The 20,825-nt window shown below is 35.6% G+C and overlaps 1 protein-coding gene across 15 annotated transcripts in view; it reads right to left on the minus strand.

The window, feature by feature from the left end:
- The window catches only part of LOC101281189 (charged multivesicular body protein 1b-2-like), a 73,748-nt gene that overhangs the window by 44,557 nt on the left and 8,366 nt on the right, over positions 1-20,825 (minus strand). For 3 of the 15 annotated variants that reach the window (XM_049705134.1, XM_049705133.1, XM_049705132.1), the window contains 6 exons: positions 13,799-13,901; positions 12,811-13,127; positions 6,292-6,435; positions 5,837-5,905; positions 5,643-5,750; positions 2,362-2,405 (listed from right to left, as the gene is read on the minus strand). In XM_049705134.1, coding sequence (XP_049561091.1) covers positions 2,362-2,405; positions 5,643-5,750; positions 5,837-5,905; positions 6,292-6,435; positions 12,811-13,127; positions 13,799-13,832 — 716 coding nt within the window. In that variant the 5' untranslated portion in view covers positions 13,833-13,901. Of the gene's footprint in view, positions 1-2,361; positions 2,406-5,642; positions 5,751-5,836; positions 5,906-6,291; positions 6,436-11,436; positions 11,634-12,810; positions 13,128-13,798; positions 20,025-20,825 lie in introns of those variants that run through there. The other 12 variants (XR_007474934.1, XM_049705131.1, XM_049705130.1 and 9 more) reach the window with 12 other exon arrangements.

Below are 20,825 nucleotides of genomic sequence, written 5' to 3' on the forward strand. Positions count from 1 at the left end.
GATGAGAAATCTGAAAGTGAAATCAAGAAAACACTCCCATTTACCACTGCAACAAAAAGAATAAAATATCTAGGAATAAACCTACCTAAGGAGACAAAAGACCTGTATGCAGAAAATTATAAGACACTGATGAAAGAAATTAAAGATGATACAAATAGATGGAGAGATATACCATGTTCTTGGATTGGAAGAATCAACATTGTGAAAATGACTCTACTACCCAAAGCAATCTATATATTCAATGCAATCCCTATCAAACTACCACTGGCATTTTTCACAGAACTAGAACAAAAAATTTTGCAATTTGTATGGAAACACAAAAGACCCCGAATAGCCAAAGCAATCTTGAGAACGAAAGAAGGAACTGGAGGAATCAGGCTCCCTGACTTCAAACTATACTACAAAGCTACAGTTATCAAGACGGTATGGTACTGGCACAAAAACAGAAAGATAGATCAATGGAACAGGATAGAAAGCCCAGAGATAAACCCATGCACATATGGACACCTTATCTTTGATAAAGGTGGCAGTAATGTACAGTGGAGAAAGGACAGCCTCTTCAATAAGTGGTGCTGGGAAAACTGGACAGGTACATGTAAAAGTATGAGATTAGATCACTCCCTAACACCATACACAAAAATAAGCTCAAAATGGATTAAAGACCTAAATGTAAGGCCAGAAACTATCAAACTCTTAGAGGAAAACATAGGCAGAACACTCTATGACATAAATCACAGCAAGATCCTTTCTGACCCACCTCCTAGAGTAATGGAAATAAAAACAAAAATAAACAAATGGGACCTAATGAAACTTCAAAGCTTTTGCACAGCAAAGGAAACCATAAACAAGACCAAAAGACAACCCTCAGAATGGGAGAAAATATTTGCAAATGAAGCAACCGACAAAGGATTAATCTCCAAAATTTACAAGCAGCTCATGCAACTCAATAACAAGAAAACAAACAACCCAATCCAAAAATGGGCAGAAGACCTAAACAGACATTTCTCCAAAGAAGATATACAGACTGCCAACAAACACATGAAAGAATGCTCAACATCATTAATCATTAGAGAAATGCAAATCAAAACTACAATGAGATATCATCTCACACCAGTCAGAATGGCCATCATCAAAAAATCTAGAAACAATAAATGCTGGAGAGGGTGTGGAGAAAAGGGAACACTCTTGCACTGCTGGTGGGAATGTGAATTGGTTCAGCCACTATGGAGAACAGTATGGAGGTTCCTTAAAAAACTACAAATAGAACTACCATATGACCCAGCAATTCCACTACTGGGCATATACCCTGAGAAAACCAAAATTCAAAAAGAGTCATGTACCAAAATGTTCATTGCAGCTCTATTTACAATAGCCCGGAGATGGAAACAACCTAAATGCCCATCATCGGATGAATGGATAAAGAAGATGTGGCACATATATACAATGGAATATTACTCAGCCATAAAAAGAAACGAAATTGAGCTATTTGTAATGAGGTGGATAGACCTAGAGTCTGTCATACAGAGTGAAGTAAGTCAGAAAGAAAAAGACAAATACCATATGCTAACACATATATATGGAATTTAAGAAAAAAGATGTCATGAAGAACCTAGGGGTAAAGCTGGAATAAAGATGCAGACCTCCTAGAGAACGGACTTGAGGTTATGGGGAGGGGGAAGGGTGAGCTGTGACAGGGCGAGAGAGAGTCATGGGCATATACACACTAACAAACGTAGTAAGGTAGATAGCTAGTGGGAAGCAGCTGCATGGCACAGGGATATTGGCTCGGTGCGTTGTGACAGCCTGGAGGGGTGGGATAGGGAGGGTGGGAGGGAGGGAGACGCAAGAGGGAAGACATATGGGAACATATGTTTATATATGACTGATTCGCTTTGTTATAAAGCAGAAACTAACACACCATTGTAAAGCAATTATACCCCAATAAAGATGTTAAAAAAAAAATTAAAAAAAAAAAAGATTTAATGGCCTGATCATAGTAGAATTCTTTTGGAAGATCCTATTAAAAACAATTAAACATTTGATATATGCTGAACACAGACGGTACAGAGGAAACTTTTTAAACACTCCTGCCTCCCTCAGTCACCTTCCTTCATTTCTTATCACACACTAACCAAATCTATCTCCAGAGATTTTTAAGAAAATACTAAGATGATTGGAACAAAGTCATATTTTTATGAGCATGACAAAGAGCTGGATGTTCTAAAGGTCCTTGAAGCACTAAATTCTAGGGTCAAAAACCTAACTCTGACCATTGGTGATATTTTTATCCACATTACATAGTTGTAGGACTTGTAGATATTAAATCAAGATTATTTCAAAAGCATCTCAATAATTTCTTACCCAGCTTCATCTGCCATTTCTTGAAGCAGCATATCCACCTGGTTCTAGAATAAAAAAATGAGAATTTGTATTTGAATGGTATTTGCTTTTTGGGTAGTTTTTGTTTCTGACCTAGCTTTAAAAAGGGGGAACTGATCTACAGTTTTTAAAAGAAAGTTTTAAAAAAAATTTTTACCACCAGAGGGAGCTGAATTATCTCATAAAATGATTTATTTATGAATAATGTTAAATTATAAAGCCTTAAACTATGAGGTTATGTGAAAAATATTCACAGTGATATTCACATATAATTTGAATCTGAGTAATGTAGCTCTCTAATGGAGCGAACCAACTTTGCTGGTATTTAAAATGTAACAGACTTAAATTTTAGATTAATCATAACTGTCCTTTCTGCTAGTTGATGCAAATTTGATATTAAGGATTACTTTTTAAAGTATCTAGAGATGAATAAAATATAAGTATTGAGATATTTACAACAGTACAGGAGTTCTCAGGGAATAGAGTCCAATTAATTAAAAAAAACTTGTTTTTAACTTATTTAAAATATTTTGAACATACAGGTAGGAGCTCTAAGACATAGTTACAGCTCTACCACAAGGTGCCAAATTTTAAGCAAACCTCTAATAATGTTGTTGGGCCTTAGTCTCTCTTGTCTTTCATTCACCTTCAAAATATAAAAAAGTTCAGAAAATAATAGATCAAATACTTCTGTGCATTTAGATTGTGTTGTTTTTACTTCATATCTAAAATACCATTATTTGTGTTTTTAAAATTTACTTAAATGGCATTATACTAAGTATACTATTCTGCAACTTGTTTTTTTAATTCAACCTTATAAGATCTAATTATATTGAGATCTAGAGCTCTAGTTCATTAACTTTCACTCCTGTATAGTACTGTAATATAAAATACTCTCAACTGTATTTATCCATTTTATTTCTGGACATTTAGACATTTTCCCCTAATTTCTCCTGATTATAGACAATAGTGCAATGAACATTCTTATGTAGAAGTATGTTTATACACATGTAGGTCTTTTGTGTATAAATTTAAAAATAGAAGTACTAGGTTATAGGTCACATGCATTTTCATATACTCTGATTTATTCAACAAATATTAACTGAGCACCTACTTTATGCCAGATATCATTTTAAGCGTTAGGGATACATCAGTAAACAAAAATAATTAAAAATATCCCTGCCTTCATTAAGCTTACATTCTAGTGTGTGCACATGAAAGGGAGGGGCAAATAAAAACTTTTTAAATTATGTGGTTTATTAGAAGGTGATATGTACAATGAAGAAAAATAAAGCAGGGATGGTAGATAGGGAGTACAGCGCTCGGTGGATGTGCCACTGGTGTACTTCTAAGTAGGATGATCTTAAAAGACCTCACTGAGAAAATGACATTTGAACAAAGAACTGAAGGAGGTGGGGGAGTGGGCAATGAGGATGAGTGCAAGACAGATGAAGAAGATTCAGGCAGAGGAACCTGCAAGTGAATGGCTTTGAGGAAGAAATGTACATGGTGTGTTTGAGAAATAACAAGGAAGCCAATATCTTAGTACAGTGATGAGCAATAATAGGAGATAAGGTCAGAGAAGCAGGATGAGGTAGATCCTAGAGGGCACTATAGGCCACCATAAAGAATTAGGCTTTTATTTTGAGAGACATGCAGAGCCACTGAAGGGTTCTGAGCAGAAGAATGACATGATCTGACTTGTTTTATCAGGATTGCTCTGGCTGCTATGTTAAGAATGGACTGTAGATATTACCGCATTGCTTTTCCAAAGTGAATATGCTAATTTAAATTCTAATTACTCATTAGCAAGGTATGAGAATTTGGGCATCTAAGCATGCCCACTTCTGTTGTAAATTTTGGTTGACTCTTTATGAAAAATGTTTTGTATATACTTGAATATCCCCAGCACCTAGCACAATACCTGAAACAGGAGAAGGTGCTTAGCAAATGTTAGGTGAATGAATCTCAAGATTTTTCAGAGCTAAAAGGCATTTAGATATCATCAAATCCAACCCTACATTTTACAGCTATGAATACTGAGGCCCAAGGTAGTGAGTATCTTAAGGTCCCAAACTTAATTAGTGGCAGAGTAGGGATTAGAAATCCAAGTGTCCTGACTTCAAGTCATTTTTCCAGTCCCCTTGTGTTTTCCTAATCTTGACCATAAAATCACCTGGAAACCACCTAAGGTGCCTGAATAAGAATCAGAAACTCTAGGACAGTGCTTCTCAAAATCAGGGCATAAATATCACCTGTAAATCTTATTAAAATGATTCCAATTCAATATATCTGTGGGTAGGGTCTGAATTTCTGCATTCCTAATAAGCTCCCAGATGATACAGATGTTCCTGATTTTTGCACCACACTTTGGGGAAGCAAGGCTCTGGAGGAGGTATAAAAGTAATGACTAAATATATGCTCTCTATAAGACATATACATGAATACTTTCTTCTTAACTCTAAAACATGAATATAAGCTTGTTCTCTTATTATTTACCTCTTAGTGAAAGGCATCACCTTCAGTAAAATTCTGATGGATGGCTATTGATTTTTCTCCTAACCTGTTTTGTAAATTATCCATATTATCATCTTATGTAGTGATAACAAGTTTTTTGTTTATTTGATGAACTATGTGATAGGTGCTGGGATCAAAAAGAAGATTGGTAATGATATAAATCTTCTATTTTAATATTCAAGTTTCACAAAATCTTTATTTCTGGCTCACATGACATCCAAACTAGTTTCAAATTTAATTTTCTCTGTAGCACATCTCTAAGTTGCAGATGCAACAACATCCTAGAAAACATCCTAGTTTTCTGAAAAATAATTGATCTTGTAATTTACTATTTGTTCATCTGTGATCTGTGCCTAATAACATACCTAAAGAGTAGGCAGGAAGCAGACTATCTGCAATGAGATGACTTAACTGGGGTTAGGATATTACCTAATACCCACTGGCCTCAGTGAGTCCCTAGTTCAATGCTTTTATCAATAAGGACCACTGGCAGCAGGGCAGAACCAAGTTCCATACTCTCTAGACATGTGACCTATAATAATTCTTAGAACTTCAAAACAAGATAGGAAATGTCATCTTCTAACATGTCCTTAGGAATCCAGGGTCAGAGCATAACTTCCTACTTGCATTTTGGGGATACACCATGTTTACTTCACATTCTAGAGATGATTTAGGTTCACAAAGCCATTATATTTTGAAGTTGGGTAATTTTTAAAAGTTAGTGTAAGTAGAGAAACTATTCTTACTTGTGGTGTTGTTAGGGTTGTAGTGCTACTCATTGTGTCTTCCATTTGTTGCGTTTGAACATCCAGTGTTTCAAACTGCTGTTCAAATTTGTCCATCAGGGCAGAAATCTGCAAAAAGAAATATGGTCATAAGAAAAAAACTTACTCTGAAAAGATATTATCTGAACATCAATATATTTATTTATCTTTTTTACCTTTTCAAGGTTCATACTCCTCAATGTAGCATCCATAGACTTAACTACATTTGCCATGGACTTGGTTACCTATTGGGAGTATAAAAAAAGAAAAGACTGAGAATCCTATAATATAAACAACCTCAAAATTTATGTAGTTTCTTATATTACTTGTAGATCATCTTATAAAATTTATCTACCGTTTCCTTAACAGTAAAAGTACACTATGTATTTCTGGTTTAGGCATCGACTATCTTTTATCTTTGACTATTCATTGGAAGACAACTAATTAGACCTTAGCTGAAAAGCCACTGCCAAAATCGGTTTCCTCAGTAAGCATTTTGACTATCTTTCTCCTGCCCAGGAAGGCGAGTACCTTTGTAACACTTTGCAGTAGATTTAGATTTCTGACAATTCTTAATACCTCCAATAACTTAAATCAAGAGTTCCTATTATTTACAGATATTAAGGCTTACCTTGCCCATTGTAACTGCAGTTTGAACTCTGGCTGCCACAGCATCAACCCTAGCACTCATTCTCAAGAAATTAATTGTTTGGTTCTTCTGGCGGATTGCATTTTCAGCATGTCTTGCAACTTCTGTATTGCCTTTCTGAATGGCCTGTTTTAAACACAGCAAAAGTAAACAGTGAAGACAAACACCAAAAATAAATATAGGGAGCAAAAGTAGATATTTTAGAAAGAGGAAAACAATGCCCAACTAACATATTTTTAATATTTAAGAGCTTTTACAATTAGTATTTTTAGGAAATAAAAGGAGAATTTATAGTCCTTTAATTTTTTATTTATGACTAAAAGATATATACTCATTAACATTTTAAGAAATTAGAATATAAAGTTTAAAATTTTTCCCATAATCACTCAGCCATTACCACTATTAATATTTCAGTATAAAGTATTCCAAGTACATAAACCTATTTATTGAAATATTACAATATAAATTACAAGAGTACTGTACATCAGAGCATACTGTTTTCTCACCTAATTAAAAATTTTTTAAGTCAATAAATATATAACTACATCATCACTCTAAAGACTGTGTTTAAAAAAAAAAAAAGGCTGTGTTGTATGGATGTACCATTAATCAGGGCTTTCCTCGTGTGTGGTAAAAACACTACTGATAGTACATAAAATTATTTTAGATGTTACACAGACATAAGTATCTTCATTTTAATCATGCATTTATTTAAATGTATATCTGAAATGGATATGACTAGCACAGATCCATGCTTTCTGCTATACTGTAATAGCTATGGCAAGGTATGAAGTTAAAAGTCAATTTAAAGAAAAATGTTAAATAGCTCAGATGGTACCCCAGTATAGCAAAATCGATAGGGTACATAAGTGACTGAAATTAGAGCACATGGATCAGTTAAGATCCCTGTTTGCTGGGTATTTAGTTTGTTTCCAATTCTTCAATAATATAAACACCAATGTGATAAATACATTAGTATATGCAACCTCAAACACTTTCCAAGTTTTTTTCCCTAGTTAACATCCATAACTACATATAGCTACAATTTTTTTTCTTGTGATGAGAACTTTTAAGATCTCTTAGCAACTTTCAAATATATAATAAAGTATTATTAACTGTAGTCACCACGCTGTACATTATATTCCCAGGACTTATTTTATAACTGATAGTTTGTACCTTTCAGCCATCTTCACCCATTTCACACACACCCACCCCCCACCTCCTTCCTCTGGCAACCACAAATCTATTCTCTTTATCCATGAGTTTTTTTTTTAAGATTCCACATAAGTTAGATCACATGGCATCTGCCTTTCTCTCTCTGACTTATTTCACTTAGCATAATATGCTCAAGGTCCATCCATGTTGTTGCAAATGGCAGGATTTCCTTGTTTATGGGTGAATAATATTCAACTTTATATATATATATATATATATATATATATATATATTCCAAATTTTCTTTTTCCATTCATCCATTGATGGACACTTAGGTTGTTTTCATGTCTTTCTTAAAAAATTAATTTATTTTATTTATTTTTGGCTGCATTGGGTCTTCATCACAGTGTGCGGGCTCCTCATTGTGGTGGCTTGTCTTGTTGCAGAGCACGGGCTCTAGGCGCGCAGGCTTCAGCAGTTGTGGCATGTGTGCTCAGTAGTTGTGGCTCATGGGCTCTACAGCACAGGCTCGGTACTTGTGGCACATTGGCCTAGTTGCTCTGTAGCATGTGGGATCCTTCCTGGACCAGGGCTTGAATCCATGCCCCCTGCATTGGCCAGTGGATTCTTAAGCACTGCACCACCAGGGAAGCCCCGCATGTCTTGGCTACTGTAAATAATGCTGCAATGAACATGGGGGTGTATATATCTTTCTGAGTTAGTGTTTTTGTTTCCTTCAGATAAATACCCAGAAGTGGAATTGCTGGACCATTTGGTAGGTTGTAATTTTCACTTTTCAAGGAACATCCATACTGTTTTCCATAGTGGCTGCACCAATTTATATTCCCACCAATAGTGCACAAGGGTTCCCTTTGCTCCACAACCTCTCCAACACTTTTTGCTTTTTGTCTTGTGTGTGTGTGTGTGTGTGTGTGGTACGCAGGCCTCTCACTGTTGTGGCCTCTCACGTTGCAGAGCACAGGCTCCGGACGTGCAGGCCCAGCAGCCATGGCTCACAGGCCTAGCCGCTCTGCGGCATGTAGGATCTTCCTGGACCGGGGCATGAACCCGTGTCCCCTGCATTGGCAGGCGGACTCTCAACCACTGCGCCACCAGGGAAGCCACTTTTTGTCTTTTTGATGACAGTCATTCTAACAGGTGTGAAGTGATGTCTTATTGTGTTTTGATTTGCATTTCCCTGATGATGCGTGATATTGAGAACATTTTCATGTACCTGTTGGCAAATTGGTATGTCTTTTTATGAAAAATGTATATTCAGATCCTCTACACATTTTTAAATCAGATTGTTTGGTATTTTGCTTTTGACTTGTATAAATTCTTTACATATTTCAGATATAAATGCCTTATCAGCTGTATGGTTTTCAAATATTTTCTCCCACTCAGTAAGTTGCCTTTTAAATTTTTTCATGGCTTCCTTTGCTGCGCAGAAGCTTTTTTGTTGGATGAAGTCCCACGTCTTTAATTTTGCTTTTGTTGCCTCTGCTTTTGGTGTCGATTCCAAAAAATCACTGCCAAGACCAGTATCAAGGAGTTTACCATCTACGTTTTCTTCTAGAGTTTTATGACTTCACGTTTAAAGTTCAAGTCTTTAATCCATTTTGAGATAACTGCTGTATATGTTGTAAGACAGTGGTCCAGTTTTATTCTTTTGCATGTGGCTGTCCAGCTTTCCCAACACTATTTACTGAAGAGACTGTCCTTTCCCCATTGTATATTCTTGGGTCCTTTGTTGCAAATAAATCACCATAAATGTGTGGGTTTATTTCTGATTTCTCTATTCTGTTTCATTGATCTACGTGTCTGTTTTTATGTCAATATCATGCTGTCTCATTTACCACAGCTTGGTAATATAGTTTGAAATCAGGAAGCATGATGTTTGAGCCTTGTTCTTTCTCAAGATGGCCTTGGATATTCAGAGTCTTTTGTGGTTCCATATAAATTTTAGGACTGTTTGTTCTATTTCTATGAAAACTGCCATTGGCATCTTCATAGGGATTGAACTGAATTTGTAGATTGCTTTGAGCAGTATGGACATTCTAACAATATTAATTGTTCCAACCCATGAGAATGGAATATCTTTCCATTTATTTGCATCTTCTTCAATTTCTTTCATCAATGTCTTATAGTTTTCAGTGTAGTCTTTCAGGTCCTTGGTTAAGTTTCCCTAGGTATTTTATTTTTAATGAAATTGTAAATAAGATTGTTTTCTTAACTTCTCTGATAGTTCATTATTAGTTATAGAAACACAACTGATTTTTGTATATTGATTTTGTATCCTGCAACTTTATTGCATCTGTTTATTCTCATTTTTTTTTTGGTGGATTCTTCTATATATAATGCCATGGGTTTTTTATATGTAATACATGTTATCTGCTAATAGAGACAGTTTTACTTCTTCCTTTCTGATTTGGATGTCTTTTATTTCTTTTTCTTGCCTAATTGCTCTGGCTAGGACTTCCAGCAGTATGTGGAACAGAAGTGGTAAAAGTCGGCATCCTTATCTTGATCTTAGAGGAAAACCTTTTAGCTTTTTTTCCTTGGGTATGATGCTAACTGTGGGCTTGTCATCTATGGCTTTCATTATGTTGAGGTACATTCCCCCTACATCCACTTTGTTGAGAGCTGTTATCATGAATGAATGTTGAATTTTGTCACATGCCTTTTCTGCATCTATTGAGATGATTATATGATTTTTATCCTTCATTTTGTTAATGTGGTATATCACCCTGATTGACTTGTGGATGGTGAACCATCCCCACATCCCTGGAATAAATTCCATTTAATCATGGTGTATGACCCTTTTAATGCATTGTTGAATTTGGTTTGCTACTATTTTGTTGAGGATTTTCACATCTATGTTCATCAGGGCTATTGGCCTATAATGTTCTTTTCTTGTAGTTTCCTTGTCTGGTTTTGGTATCAGGGTAATGCTGGCCTCATAGAGTGAGTTTGGATGTGTCCCCTCCTCTTTAATTTTTTGGATGAGTGAATTTGAGGTTGATTGGTATTACAGTTGACCCTTGAACAACATGGGGCTAGGGGTGCCAAACCCCACTCAGTCAAAAATCCATGTATAACTTTACAGTTGGCCTTCTGTATCTACAGTTCTGCATCTGTGGATTCAACCGACCATGAATAGTGTAGTACTATAGTACATCTTGGTTGAAAAAAATATGTGCACAAGTGGACCTGTGAAGTTCAAACCTGTGTTGTTCAAAGGTGTACTTTAATTCTTTAAATGTCTGGTATAATTCACCGGTAAAACTATCTGGGCCTGGACTTTGTTTGTTGGGAATATGCATGTTTTAATACTGCTGTGCTTGCCTGAGATTTGAAAATTCAAAAATTATTTTTAGGTTATTTCTAATTTCCTCAATATACAAAAATGTAAGACCAAAATCTTTTTTATGCTTTCTCTTTCCTTGAAATAGTTGGGCTTATACTTTTAGAAAAGGATGATGCTAATACATCAATTTTAAGTATTTTTTCTTCTAACTCAGCCTATTTCTTCCTCCTTTTCTGAAAGTTTTCTTCCCATAAAGTTTTCTCTATTAAGAGCATAAAATACCCAAAGTGACTCAATTTAAGGGTAGGATATACGCTATTACCAAAGATCAGAGTAAGTTAATAAAATATTAAAGATAGATATAAAAATACACGTGTGCAGAAAAGAGTTAACACAGCAAGCCTGAGTCTGCTGTCCTTCGAAACGTCTATTTGCAAGTTTGGCATGTAACTAGCATCTAGGAACTTGGATTTGGGGAAGGTTTCCATCTTTCCCAGAACAGTTAAGAGTGGCTCACTGTGCCTAAACTCTTTATACAAACAATGTGGTTTATGCCAAACAATGGATTTCTTTCTGGGGGACTGGAATTTTGGTGTGTGCTAGGCAGAGGATCCCTGCGTGACTACCAATAAAAGCCTTGGACTCCCAGTCACAGGAGAACTTACTTGGTAGACAACATTTAACATATGTTGTCACAATTTGTTGCTGCAGGAATTAAGCTTCTCCTGTGTGTTTCCACTGAGAACTCTTGGAAGCTTAAGCCTGGATTCCTCCAGACATCACCCCAGGTGTTTTCCCTTTGTATCCTTTAGTGTAATATGTCATAGCCATGAGTCCAACTATATGCTGAGTCCTGTGAATCCTAGAAAATACACAATGCACAAGTCACAATATACATTAATTCTATGTACTATGTATATATAAAACTTATATTCAATGGAATATTACTCAGCCATAAAAAGAAATGAAATTGAGTTATTTGTAGTGAGGGGGATGGACCTAGAGTCTGTCATACAGAATGAAGTCAGTCAGAAAGAGAAAATCAAATACTGTATGCTAACACACATATATATGGAATCTTTAAAAAAATGGTTCTAATGAACCTAGGGGCAGGACAAGAATAAAGACGCAGATGTAGAGAATGGACTTGAGCACACGGGGAGGGGAAGGGTAAGCTGCAACGAAGTGAGAGAGTAGCACTGACATATATACACCATCAAATGTAAAACAGCTAGTGGGAAGCAGCCGCATAGCACAGGGAGATCAGCTGGGTGCTCTGTGACCACCTAGAGGGGTGGGATAGGGAGGGTGGGAAGGAGATGCAAGAGGGAGAGGATATGGGGATATATGTATACACATAGCTGATTCACTTTATTATACAGCAGAAACTGACACATGATTGTAAAGCAATTATACTCCAATAAAGATGTTAAAAAAATAAAAAACTTGGGCTTCCCTGGTGGCGTAGTGGTTGACAGTCCACCTGCTGATGCAGGGGACACGGGTTCGTGCCCTGGTCCAGCAAGATCCCACATGCCGCAGAGCGGCTGGGCCCGTGAGCCATGGCCGCTGAGCCTGCGCGTCTGGAGCCTGTGCTCCGCAATGGGAGAGGCCGCAACAGTGAGAGGCCCACGTACTGCAAAAAAAAAAACCAAAACTTTAGAGACTAAAGAAATTCAAATGAGCCAAAAAATGTGAAATATTATTCTGACATACAGGCTTTATACTTCTCAGTAACAGTGGTTCTGGCTACAAACCAAAGGACAGTCATTAGATCTAGGCAACAGAACAGTTAGGTAACAGCACAGTTATACTCTGTGTTATGAGCCATACTTGCACACATAAGTAGAAATAAACAAAAAAGCCATTATTAATTATGTCAGATAATAAATAATTTACTTAATAGATATTTGGCTTAAAATGCTAAAGCCAGTAATCCTTCTTCAATGTAAAATAAACTAAAACAACCACTCTTCCATCATATAACTGTGCTCATTTCATGAGTTTAAAAAAAAGTAAAAAGATTAAAAATTACTTACCTTGGGGCTTCCCTGGTGGCGCAGTGGTTGAGAGTCCGCCTGTTGATGCAGGGGACATGGGTTCGTGCCCCGGTCCGGGAAGATCCCACATACTGTGGAGCAGCTGGGCCCAGGAGCCATGGCCACTGAGCCCGCGTGTCTGGAGCCTGTGCTCTGCAACGGGAGAGGCCACAACAGTGAGAGGTCTGCATACCACACACACACAAAAAAATTACTTACCTTTTTAATCTTGGCCTTTTCAGCCTTTTCTTCTTTATCACATTTCTTGGCATTCCTATTAAGTTCCTTTGCAGCAAACTTCAAGTTAAATAGGTGTTCTGAAATTATATGTTAAGGTTTAAAAAAAAAAAGTCATTTCCCAACCTAACTGAAAACAAGATGTTAAAATTATAAAACTTATAAGATTATGCTATTTGAACCAAATATTCACAAAGTATTTGAGGAAACAGAACAATTTTTATCTCTTCCACATTTGTTTTCTGTTAAAATTAAGTTAATTATTTTAAGAAATAATTTTAGAAGAAAATAAGTAAGAAAAAGAAATAAATAAAACTTAATAATTTTAAGAAACTTAATTATTTCTATTAAAGCAAACTGATGGTTATCAAGGGGAAAGGTGGGGGGAGGGAAAATTAGGAGTTTGGGATTAACATACACACTACTATATATAAAACAGATAATCAACAAGGACCTACTGTATAGCACAGGGAAATCTACTCAATACTCTGTAATAACCTATATGGGAAAAGAATCTGAAAAATAATATATGTATATGTTTAACTAAATCACTTGGCTGTATACCTGAAACTAACACAACATTGTAAATCAACCATACTCCAATATAAAATAAAAATTTTAAAAATTAAACTAATGGCAAGAAAGATTAATTACAAAGGGAAAAAGAGCAACTTTATAGTAGAGAAACCTGGCAGATACCACCTTACCAAAGATAATATCACCAGTAATAAAACATTTCAACACCATTTACCTTCTGAAATGATGAACTGGGAAGAGTACAGCATACTTATACGGTGGTGTTGTCAAAAACATAACCTCAATTTACTCCAGAGAAACCGTCAGGGAATCCTATACTGAGAGAGACATTCTATGTAAGATATAACTGACCAGTGTTCTTGTCAAGCGTCAAGTTCACGTAAAGCAAAGAAAGACTGAAGAACTGTTATAGAATGGAGAAGACGAAGGAGCCATGCCAACTAAATGCAATGTGTGATTGGATTCTGAAACAGAAAAAGGACATTAGGGGAAAAACTGGTGAAATCCAAATAAGATCTGTAGTTTAGTTAATATTGTAGTGATGTGGATTTCCTTCGGTTTATGATTATGTTTATGTAAGGTGTTAACATTAGGAGAAGCTTGGTAAAGGGAATAAAAGAAATCTCTGTACATTTCTGCAATTTCTCTTTAAGTCTAAAACTATTTTAAGATTAAACATTTTTAATTAAAAACGACAAAAATATAATGGGAATAAGACCCAAATAAGCAATATCACAAATCTTCCATTTTCATGACACAAGCAAAAACAAATATGAAGTAATGCACATGAATCTGACAAAGCAATGTGGATTATTTCAAAACCAACTGCTTTATATCATGATTAAATCACTATTAAGAATGATTCTATGTGTTTTCTGCCCTTTAGAAAAAGGTAAAATCCTTTTTTTTTAAACCCTGATTCTGTATTTCTTTGGGACATTTATAAAGGATGCAGGGTTCATTTTTTTGAAAGGCACACATACACTATATAAAGAGCTAACTGTTAGTTTGATTATATCACTATCAGAAAATAAGCATTATTCGATTATTTACCAAAGCTAAACCATAAATTAACCTTGTTCATCTCTCAAAGGCTTCATGGTTTTAATTTAACACCTTATATTTAGGGATAATGAGAGGGATGACTTGCTACCATGAGTATTTTTCATCAACAACAGATATAACTAGAATTGTTAAGAAAATAAGTATATGTGTATGAATTTCTGGGTAGTTTTAATGTATCATATATGTTACATTTTTAAGTAAGATTTATCAATTTCAGCTAGGTAACTGAGAAAATTATAGCTCCTTTTATAAATAGGGTTTTTTAACCTAAGCACTACTGATATTTTGGGCTAGATAATACTTTGTTGTGGGGGATGTCTTATGTATTCTACGAAGTTTATAAGCATTCCTGGCTTTACCCACTAGATGACACTAGCAACCCCTCTGTTTTACGAATTACAATAACCAAAACTTTCTCCAGACATTGTCAAATGCTACCTGGGGAGGGGAGCAAAATCGAACCCTGCAGAGAACCTGAATCACTGAGATAGATGGAAATAAAGAAAAAGGTAATGATTTTTTTATTTTTCAAATCATCTCCCAAATAGAATTGCTGTCTCTGTAGAAAAAGTCACTATTGTTAAAAGCTGAAATAAGAAGCCAACTATTTTAGATGAATTCATATAATTTATATATTCATTGTTGTTTTTAAAGAATGATTTCAGTTTCCCTTAAACCTGAAATTTACTACAAACTGCAGATACTGAGGACTGACTACCTACTATAGCCAACTCTAATTTAATATTAATGGTTAAGAATGATCATGATATAAAATATTAGCCAAAAATATTAATAGGAGATCCATTACTAAAGTCCATTTAATACCATAAAGCTTTTCCCCCTTCATCCTAAAAAGACATGAACCACTTCCATTAATATGGAGGCCTACACATTTATAATAACACCTTGAAATACTGGATAAACTACAACAAATGCCCTTTTAAATACAGAGCTTAGATTGTAAAAATGGAAGGAAAATCCTCAGGAGACAGAAACAAGGAGGAAGAAGTAAATATTAGTAGTAGGTAAGCACTGAAGCCCCTGAAGACAAAGTCCCCTATGGAGCCCATGAGATGAGACGCTGGAACTTAATTTTCTGAATAAACCTAGAACCTTGAAGGCTACAACATTAGCATAAGGGTGTCACAGAAAGAAGTCTTATCAGCTGGCAAAGGAAGATGAGATGACAAGGTTAACTATCATTATGGGCCTTGGCTCACAGCTGGGGGTGGAGCAAACTAGATAAAAGAAAATTAGACAAAGCTGAGGAGAAAATTAGCAAACTGGAGAGGCCCACATACAGCAAAAAAAAAAATTAGCAAACTGACTATAGATCTGAATTAAGATTAGAGTGAAAAAATAAGGTTAATATGAAAGAGAGGACAAGAAATAAAGAAAACAGAATAAAAAGGTCTAATATCTGCAATACCACAAAGATATAATAAAGACAATGTGCAAAATGTTACATTCAAAGAGATAATACTTGAGAGTCTTCCGTAACTGATGAGAATAAAATCTTTAGACTCAAGAAGCACAAATAAACAAAAAATCAAACAAAAAAACAATCGCAAGCAGAACATATAAAAATCAATCCAGAGAGGCAGAGTCAAGATGGTGGTGTGGGAAGATGTGGAGTTAGCGTCCCCCCACAACTAGGGAGCCTGCCGGCCGCTGGTGGTATATTCTAATGCCCAAGGAGACAGGAGGAACCCCAGAGTGAACCAGTTTGCAGGATCTTGGTTCGCAAGCCTGGGGTTAGGCAGAAGCTACTGCGGTGGGAGCTCCAAGTCTGAAACACTGGACTAACAGAGAACTTCAGACCCCAGGGAATATTCACAGGAGTGAGGTCGCACAGAGCTCCCCATCTCAGCACCAAGACCCATCTCAGGTCTACCCAGTAGCCTACAAACTCCAGTGTTGGGAGCCTCAGGCCAAACAACCAGTAAAATAGCAGCACAATTTCACTCAAAAAAAAAAAATAAGATGGCAAAAAATATGCCACAGATGAAGAAGCAAGGTAAAAATCTACAAGACCAAATAAATGAAGAGGAAATGGGCAATCTACCTGAAAAAGAATTCAGAGTAATGATAGTAAAAATCATCCAGAATCTCAGTAACAGAATGGAAGTACAGATTGAGAAAATACAAGAAATGTTTAACAAAGATCTAGAAGAACTAAAGAACAAACATAGATGAACAACACAATAACTGAAATGAAAAATACACTAGAAGGAATCAATAACAGAATAACTGAGGCAGAAGGATGAATAAGTGAGCTGGAAGACAAAATGGTGGAAATAACTGCTGAGGAGCAGAATAAAGAAAAAAGAATGAAAAGAATCCAGAACAAGCTCAGACATCTCTGGGACAACACTAAACGCAACAACATTTGAATTATAGGGGTCCCAGAAGACAAAGAGAAAAAGAAAAGGTCTGAGAAAATATTTGAGGAGATTATAGTTGAAAACGTTCCTAACATGGGAAAGGAAATAGTCACCCAAGTCCCATACAGGATGTCCCATACAGGATGAACCCAAGGAAAAACACACCAAGACGCATATTAATCATATTAACAAAAATTAAATTCAAAGAAAAAATATTAAAAGCAGCAAGGGAAAAACAAAAAATAACATATAAAGGAATCCCCATAAGGTTATCAGCTGATTTTTCAGTGGAAACTGCAGGCCAGAAGGGGTGGCAGGATATACTTAAAGTGATGAAAGAGAAAAACCTACAACCAAGATTACTCTACCCAGCAAGAATCTCATTCAGATTCAATAAAGAATTCAAAAGCTTTTCAGACAAGCAAAAGCTAAGAGAATTCAGCACCACCAAACCAGCTTTACAACAAATGCTAAAGAAACTTCTTGAAGCAGGAAATACAAGAGAAGAAAAAGACTCACAAAAACAAACCCAAAACAATTAAGAAAGTGGTCATAGGAACATACATATCGATAATAACCTTGACTGTAAATGGATTAAATGCCCCAGCCAAAAGACACAGACTGGCTGAATGGATACAAAAACAAGACCCATATATATGTTGTCTACAACAGACCCATTTCAGACCTAGGGACATATACAGACTGAAAGTGAAGGGATGGAAAAAGATATTCCATGCAAATGGAAATCAAAAGAAAGCTGGAGTAGCAATACTCATATCAGATAAAATAGACTTTAAAATAAAGACTGTTACAAAAGATAAGGAGGGACAGTACATAATGATCAAAGGAACAATCCAAGAAGAAGACAAAACAATTATAAATGTTTATGCACCCAACACAGGAGCACCTCAATACATAAGGCAAATGCTAACAACCATGAAAGGAGAAATCGACAGTAACACAATAACAGTAGAGGACTTTAACAATGGACAGATCATCCAAACAGAAAATAAATAAGGAAACTCAAGCTTTAAATGACACAACAGACAAGATAGATCTTATTGATATTTATAGAACATTCCACCCCAAAGTGGCAGAATACACTTTCTTCTCAAGTGCACACGAAACATTCTCCAGGATAGATCACATCTTGGGTCACAAATCAATCCTCAAAAAATTTAAGAAAATTGAAATCGTATCAAGCATGTTTTTTGACCACAACGCTATAAGATTGGAAATCAATTACAGGAAAAAAATTGTAAAAAACAAATACAAGGAGGCTAAACAGTGCACTACTAAATAACCAAGAGGTCACTGAAGAAATCAAAGAAGAAATTTTAAAAATTCATAGAAAAAATTGACAATGAAAACACAATGACCCAAAACCTATGGGATGCAGTAAAAGCAATTCTAGGAGGAAAGTTTATAGCAATTCAATCTCATCTCAAGAAACAAGAAAAATCTCAAATAAACAATCTAGCCCTACACTAAAAGCAACTAGAGAAAGAAGAACAAAGAAAACCCAAAAACAGTAGAAGGAAAGAAATCATAAAGAACAGAGCAAAAATAAATGAAATAATAATGAAGAAAACAATAGCAAAGATCAATGAAACTAAAAGCTGGTTCTTTGAGAAGGTAAACAAAATTGGTAAACCCTTAGCCAGACTGATCAAGAAAAAAAGGGAGGGGAGGCAAATCAATAAAATTAGAAATGAAAAAGGAGAAATCACAACTGACACTGCAGAAATACAAAGGATTATAAGAGACTACTACAAACAACTATATGCCAGTAAAATGGACAACCATGAAGAAATAGACACATTCTTGGAAAGGTACAATTTTCCAAGACTGAACAAGGAAGAATTAGATAATATAAACAGACCTATCACAAGTAATGAAATTGAAACCGTAATTAAAAATCTTCCAACAAACAAAAGTCCAGGACCAGATGGCTTCACAGGTGAATTCTATCAAACATTTAGAGAAGAGCTAACACCGATCCTTCTCAAACTCTTCCAAAAAACTGCAGAGGGAGAAACACTCCCAAATTCATTCTACAAAGCCCCCGTCACCCTGATACCAAAGCAGAAAAAGATACCACAAAAAAAGAAAATTATAGACCAATATCACTGATGAATATAGATGCAAAAATCCTCAACATAACACTAGCAAACAGAATCAAACAGCACATAAAAAGGATCAAAAACCATGATCAAGTGGGATTTAACCCAGGGATGCAAGGATTCTTCAATATATACAAATCAAACAATGTGATACACCACATTGATAAATTAAGGGAAAAAAACCATAGGATCTTCTCAATAGATGCAAAACAGCTTTTGACAAAATTCAACACCCATTCATGATAGAAATTCTCCAGAAAATGGGCATAGAGGGAACATACCTCAACATAATAAAGGCCATATATGACAAACCCACAGCAAGCATCAAACACAATGGTGAAAAATTGAAAGCATTTCCACTAAGATCAGGAAAAAGACAAAGATGTCCACTCTCACCACTCTTATTCATAGTTTTGGAAGTCCTGGCACAGCAATCAGAGAAGAAAAAGAAATAAAAGGAATACAAATTGGAAAAGAAGAAGTACAACTGTCACTGTTTGCCAATGACATGATAATATGCATAGAAAATCCTAAAGATGTCACCAGAAAACTACTAGATCTAATCAATGCATTTGGTAAGATTGCAGGATACAAAATTAATGCACAGAAGTCTCTGGCATTCCTATACACCAACAATGAAAAAAACACATAGAGAAATTAAGGAAACACTCCCATTTACCACTGTAACAAAAAGAATAAAATACCTAGGAACAAACCTGCCTAAGGAGGTGAAAGACTGGTACTCAGAAAACTATAAAGCACTGATGAAAGTAATCAAAGATGACATAAACAGATGGAGACATATACCATGTTCTTGGATTGGAAGAATCAATATTTTGAAAATGACTATACTACACAAAGCAATCTACAGATTCAATGCAATACCTATCAAACTACTTATGGCATTCTTCACAGAATTAGAATAAAATATCTTACAATTCATATGGAAACACAAAAGAACCTGAATAGCCAAAGCAATCTTGAGAAAGAAAAACAGAGTCAGAGGAATCAGGCTCCTGGATTTCTGACTATACTACAAAGCTACAGTAATCAAGACAGTATGGTACTGGCACAAAAACAGAAATATAGATCAATGGAACAGGATAGAAAGCCCAGAGATTAACCCACACACATATGGTCACCTTATCTTTGATAAAGGAGGCAAGAATATACAAAGGAGAAAAGACAGCCTCTTCAATAAGTGGTGCTGGGAAAACAGGACTGCTATATGTAAAAGAATAATGAACTTAGAACACTCCCTAACTCCATACATAAAAATAAACTCAAAATGGATTAAAGACCTAAATGTAAGGCCAGACACTATCAAACTCTTAGAGGAAAACATAGGCAGAACACTCTATGACATAAATCACAGCAAGATACTTTTTGACCCACCTCCTAGAGAAATGGAAATAAAAACAAAAATAAACAAATGGGACCTAATGAAAGTTAAGAGCTTTTGCACAGCAAAGGAAACCATAAACAAGACCAAAAGACAACCTTCAGAATGGGAGAAAATATTTGCAAATGAAGCAACTGACAAAGGATTAATCTTCAAACTTTACAAGCAGCTCATGTAGCTCAATATCAAAAAAACAAACAACCCAATCCAAAAATGGGCAGAAGACCTAAACAGACATTTCTCCAAAGAAGATATACAGATTGCCAA

The sequence above is a fragment of the Orcinus orca genome, chromosome X (assembly GCF_937001465.1).
Source record: "Orcinus orca chromosome X, mOrcOrc1.1, whole genome shotgun sequence".
In the NCBI taxonomy this organism is placed as follows: domain Eukaryota; kingdom Metazoa; phylum Chordata; class Mammalia; order Artiodactyla; family Delphinidae; genus Orcinus; species Orcinus orca.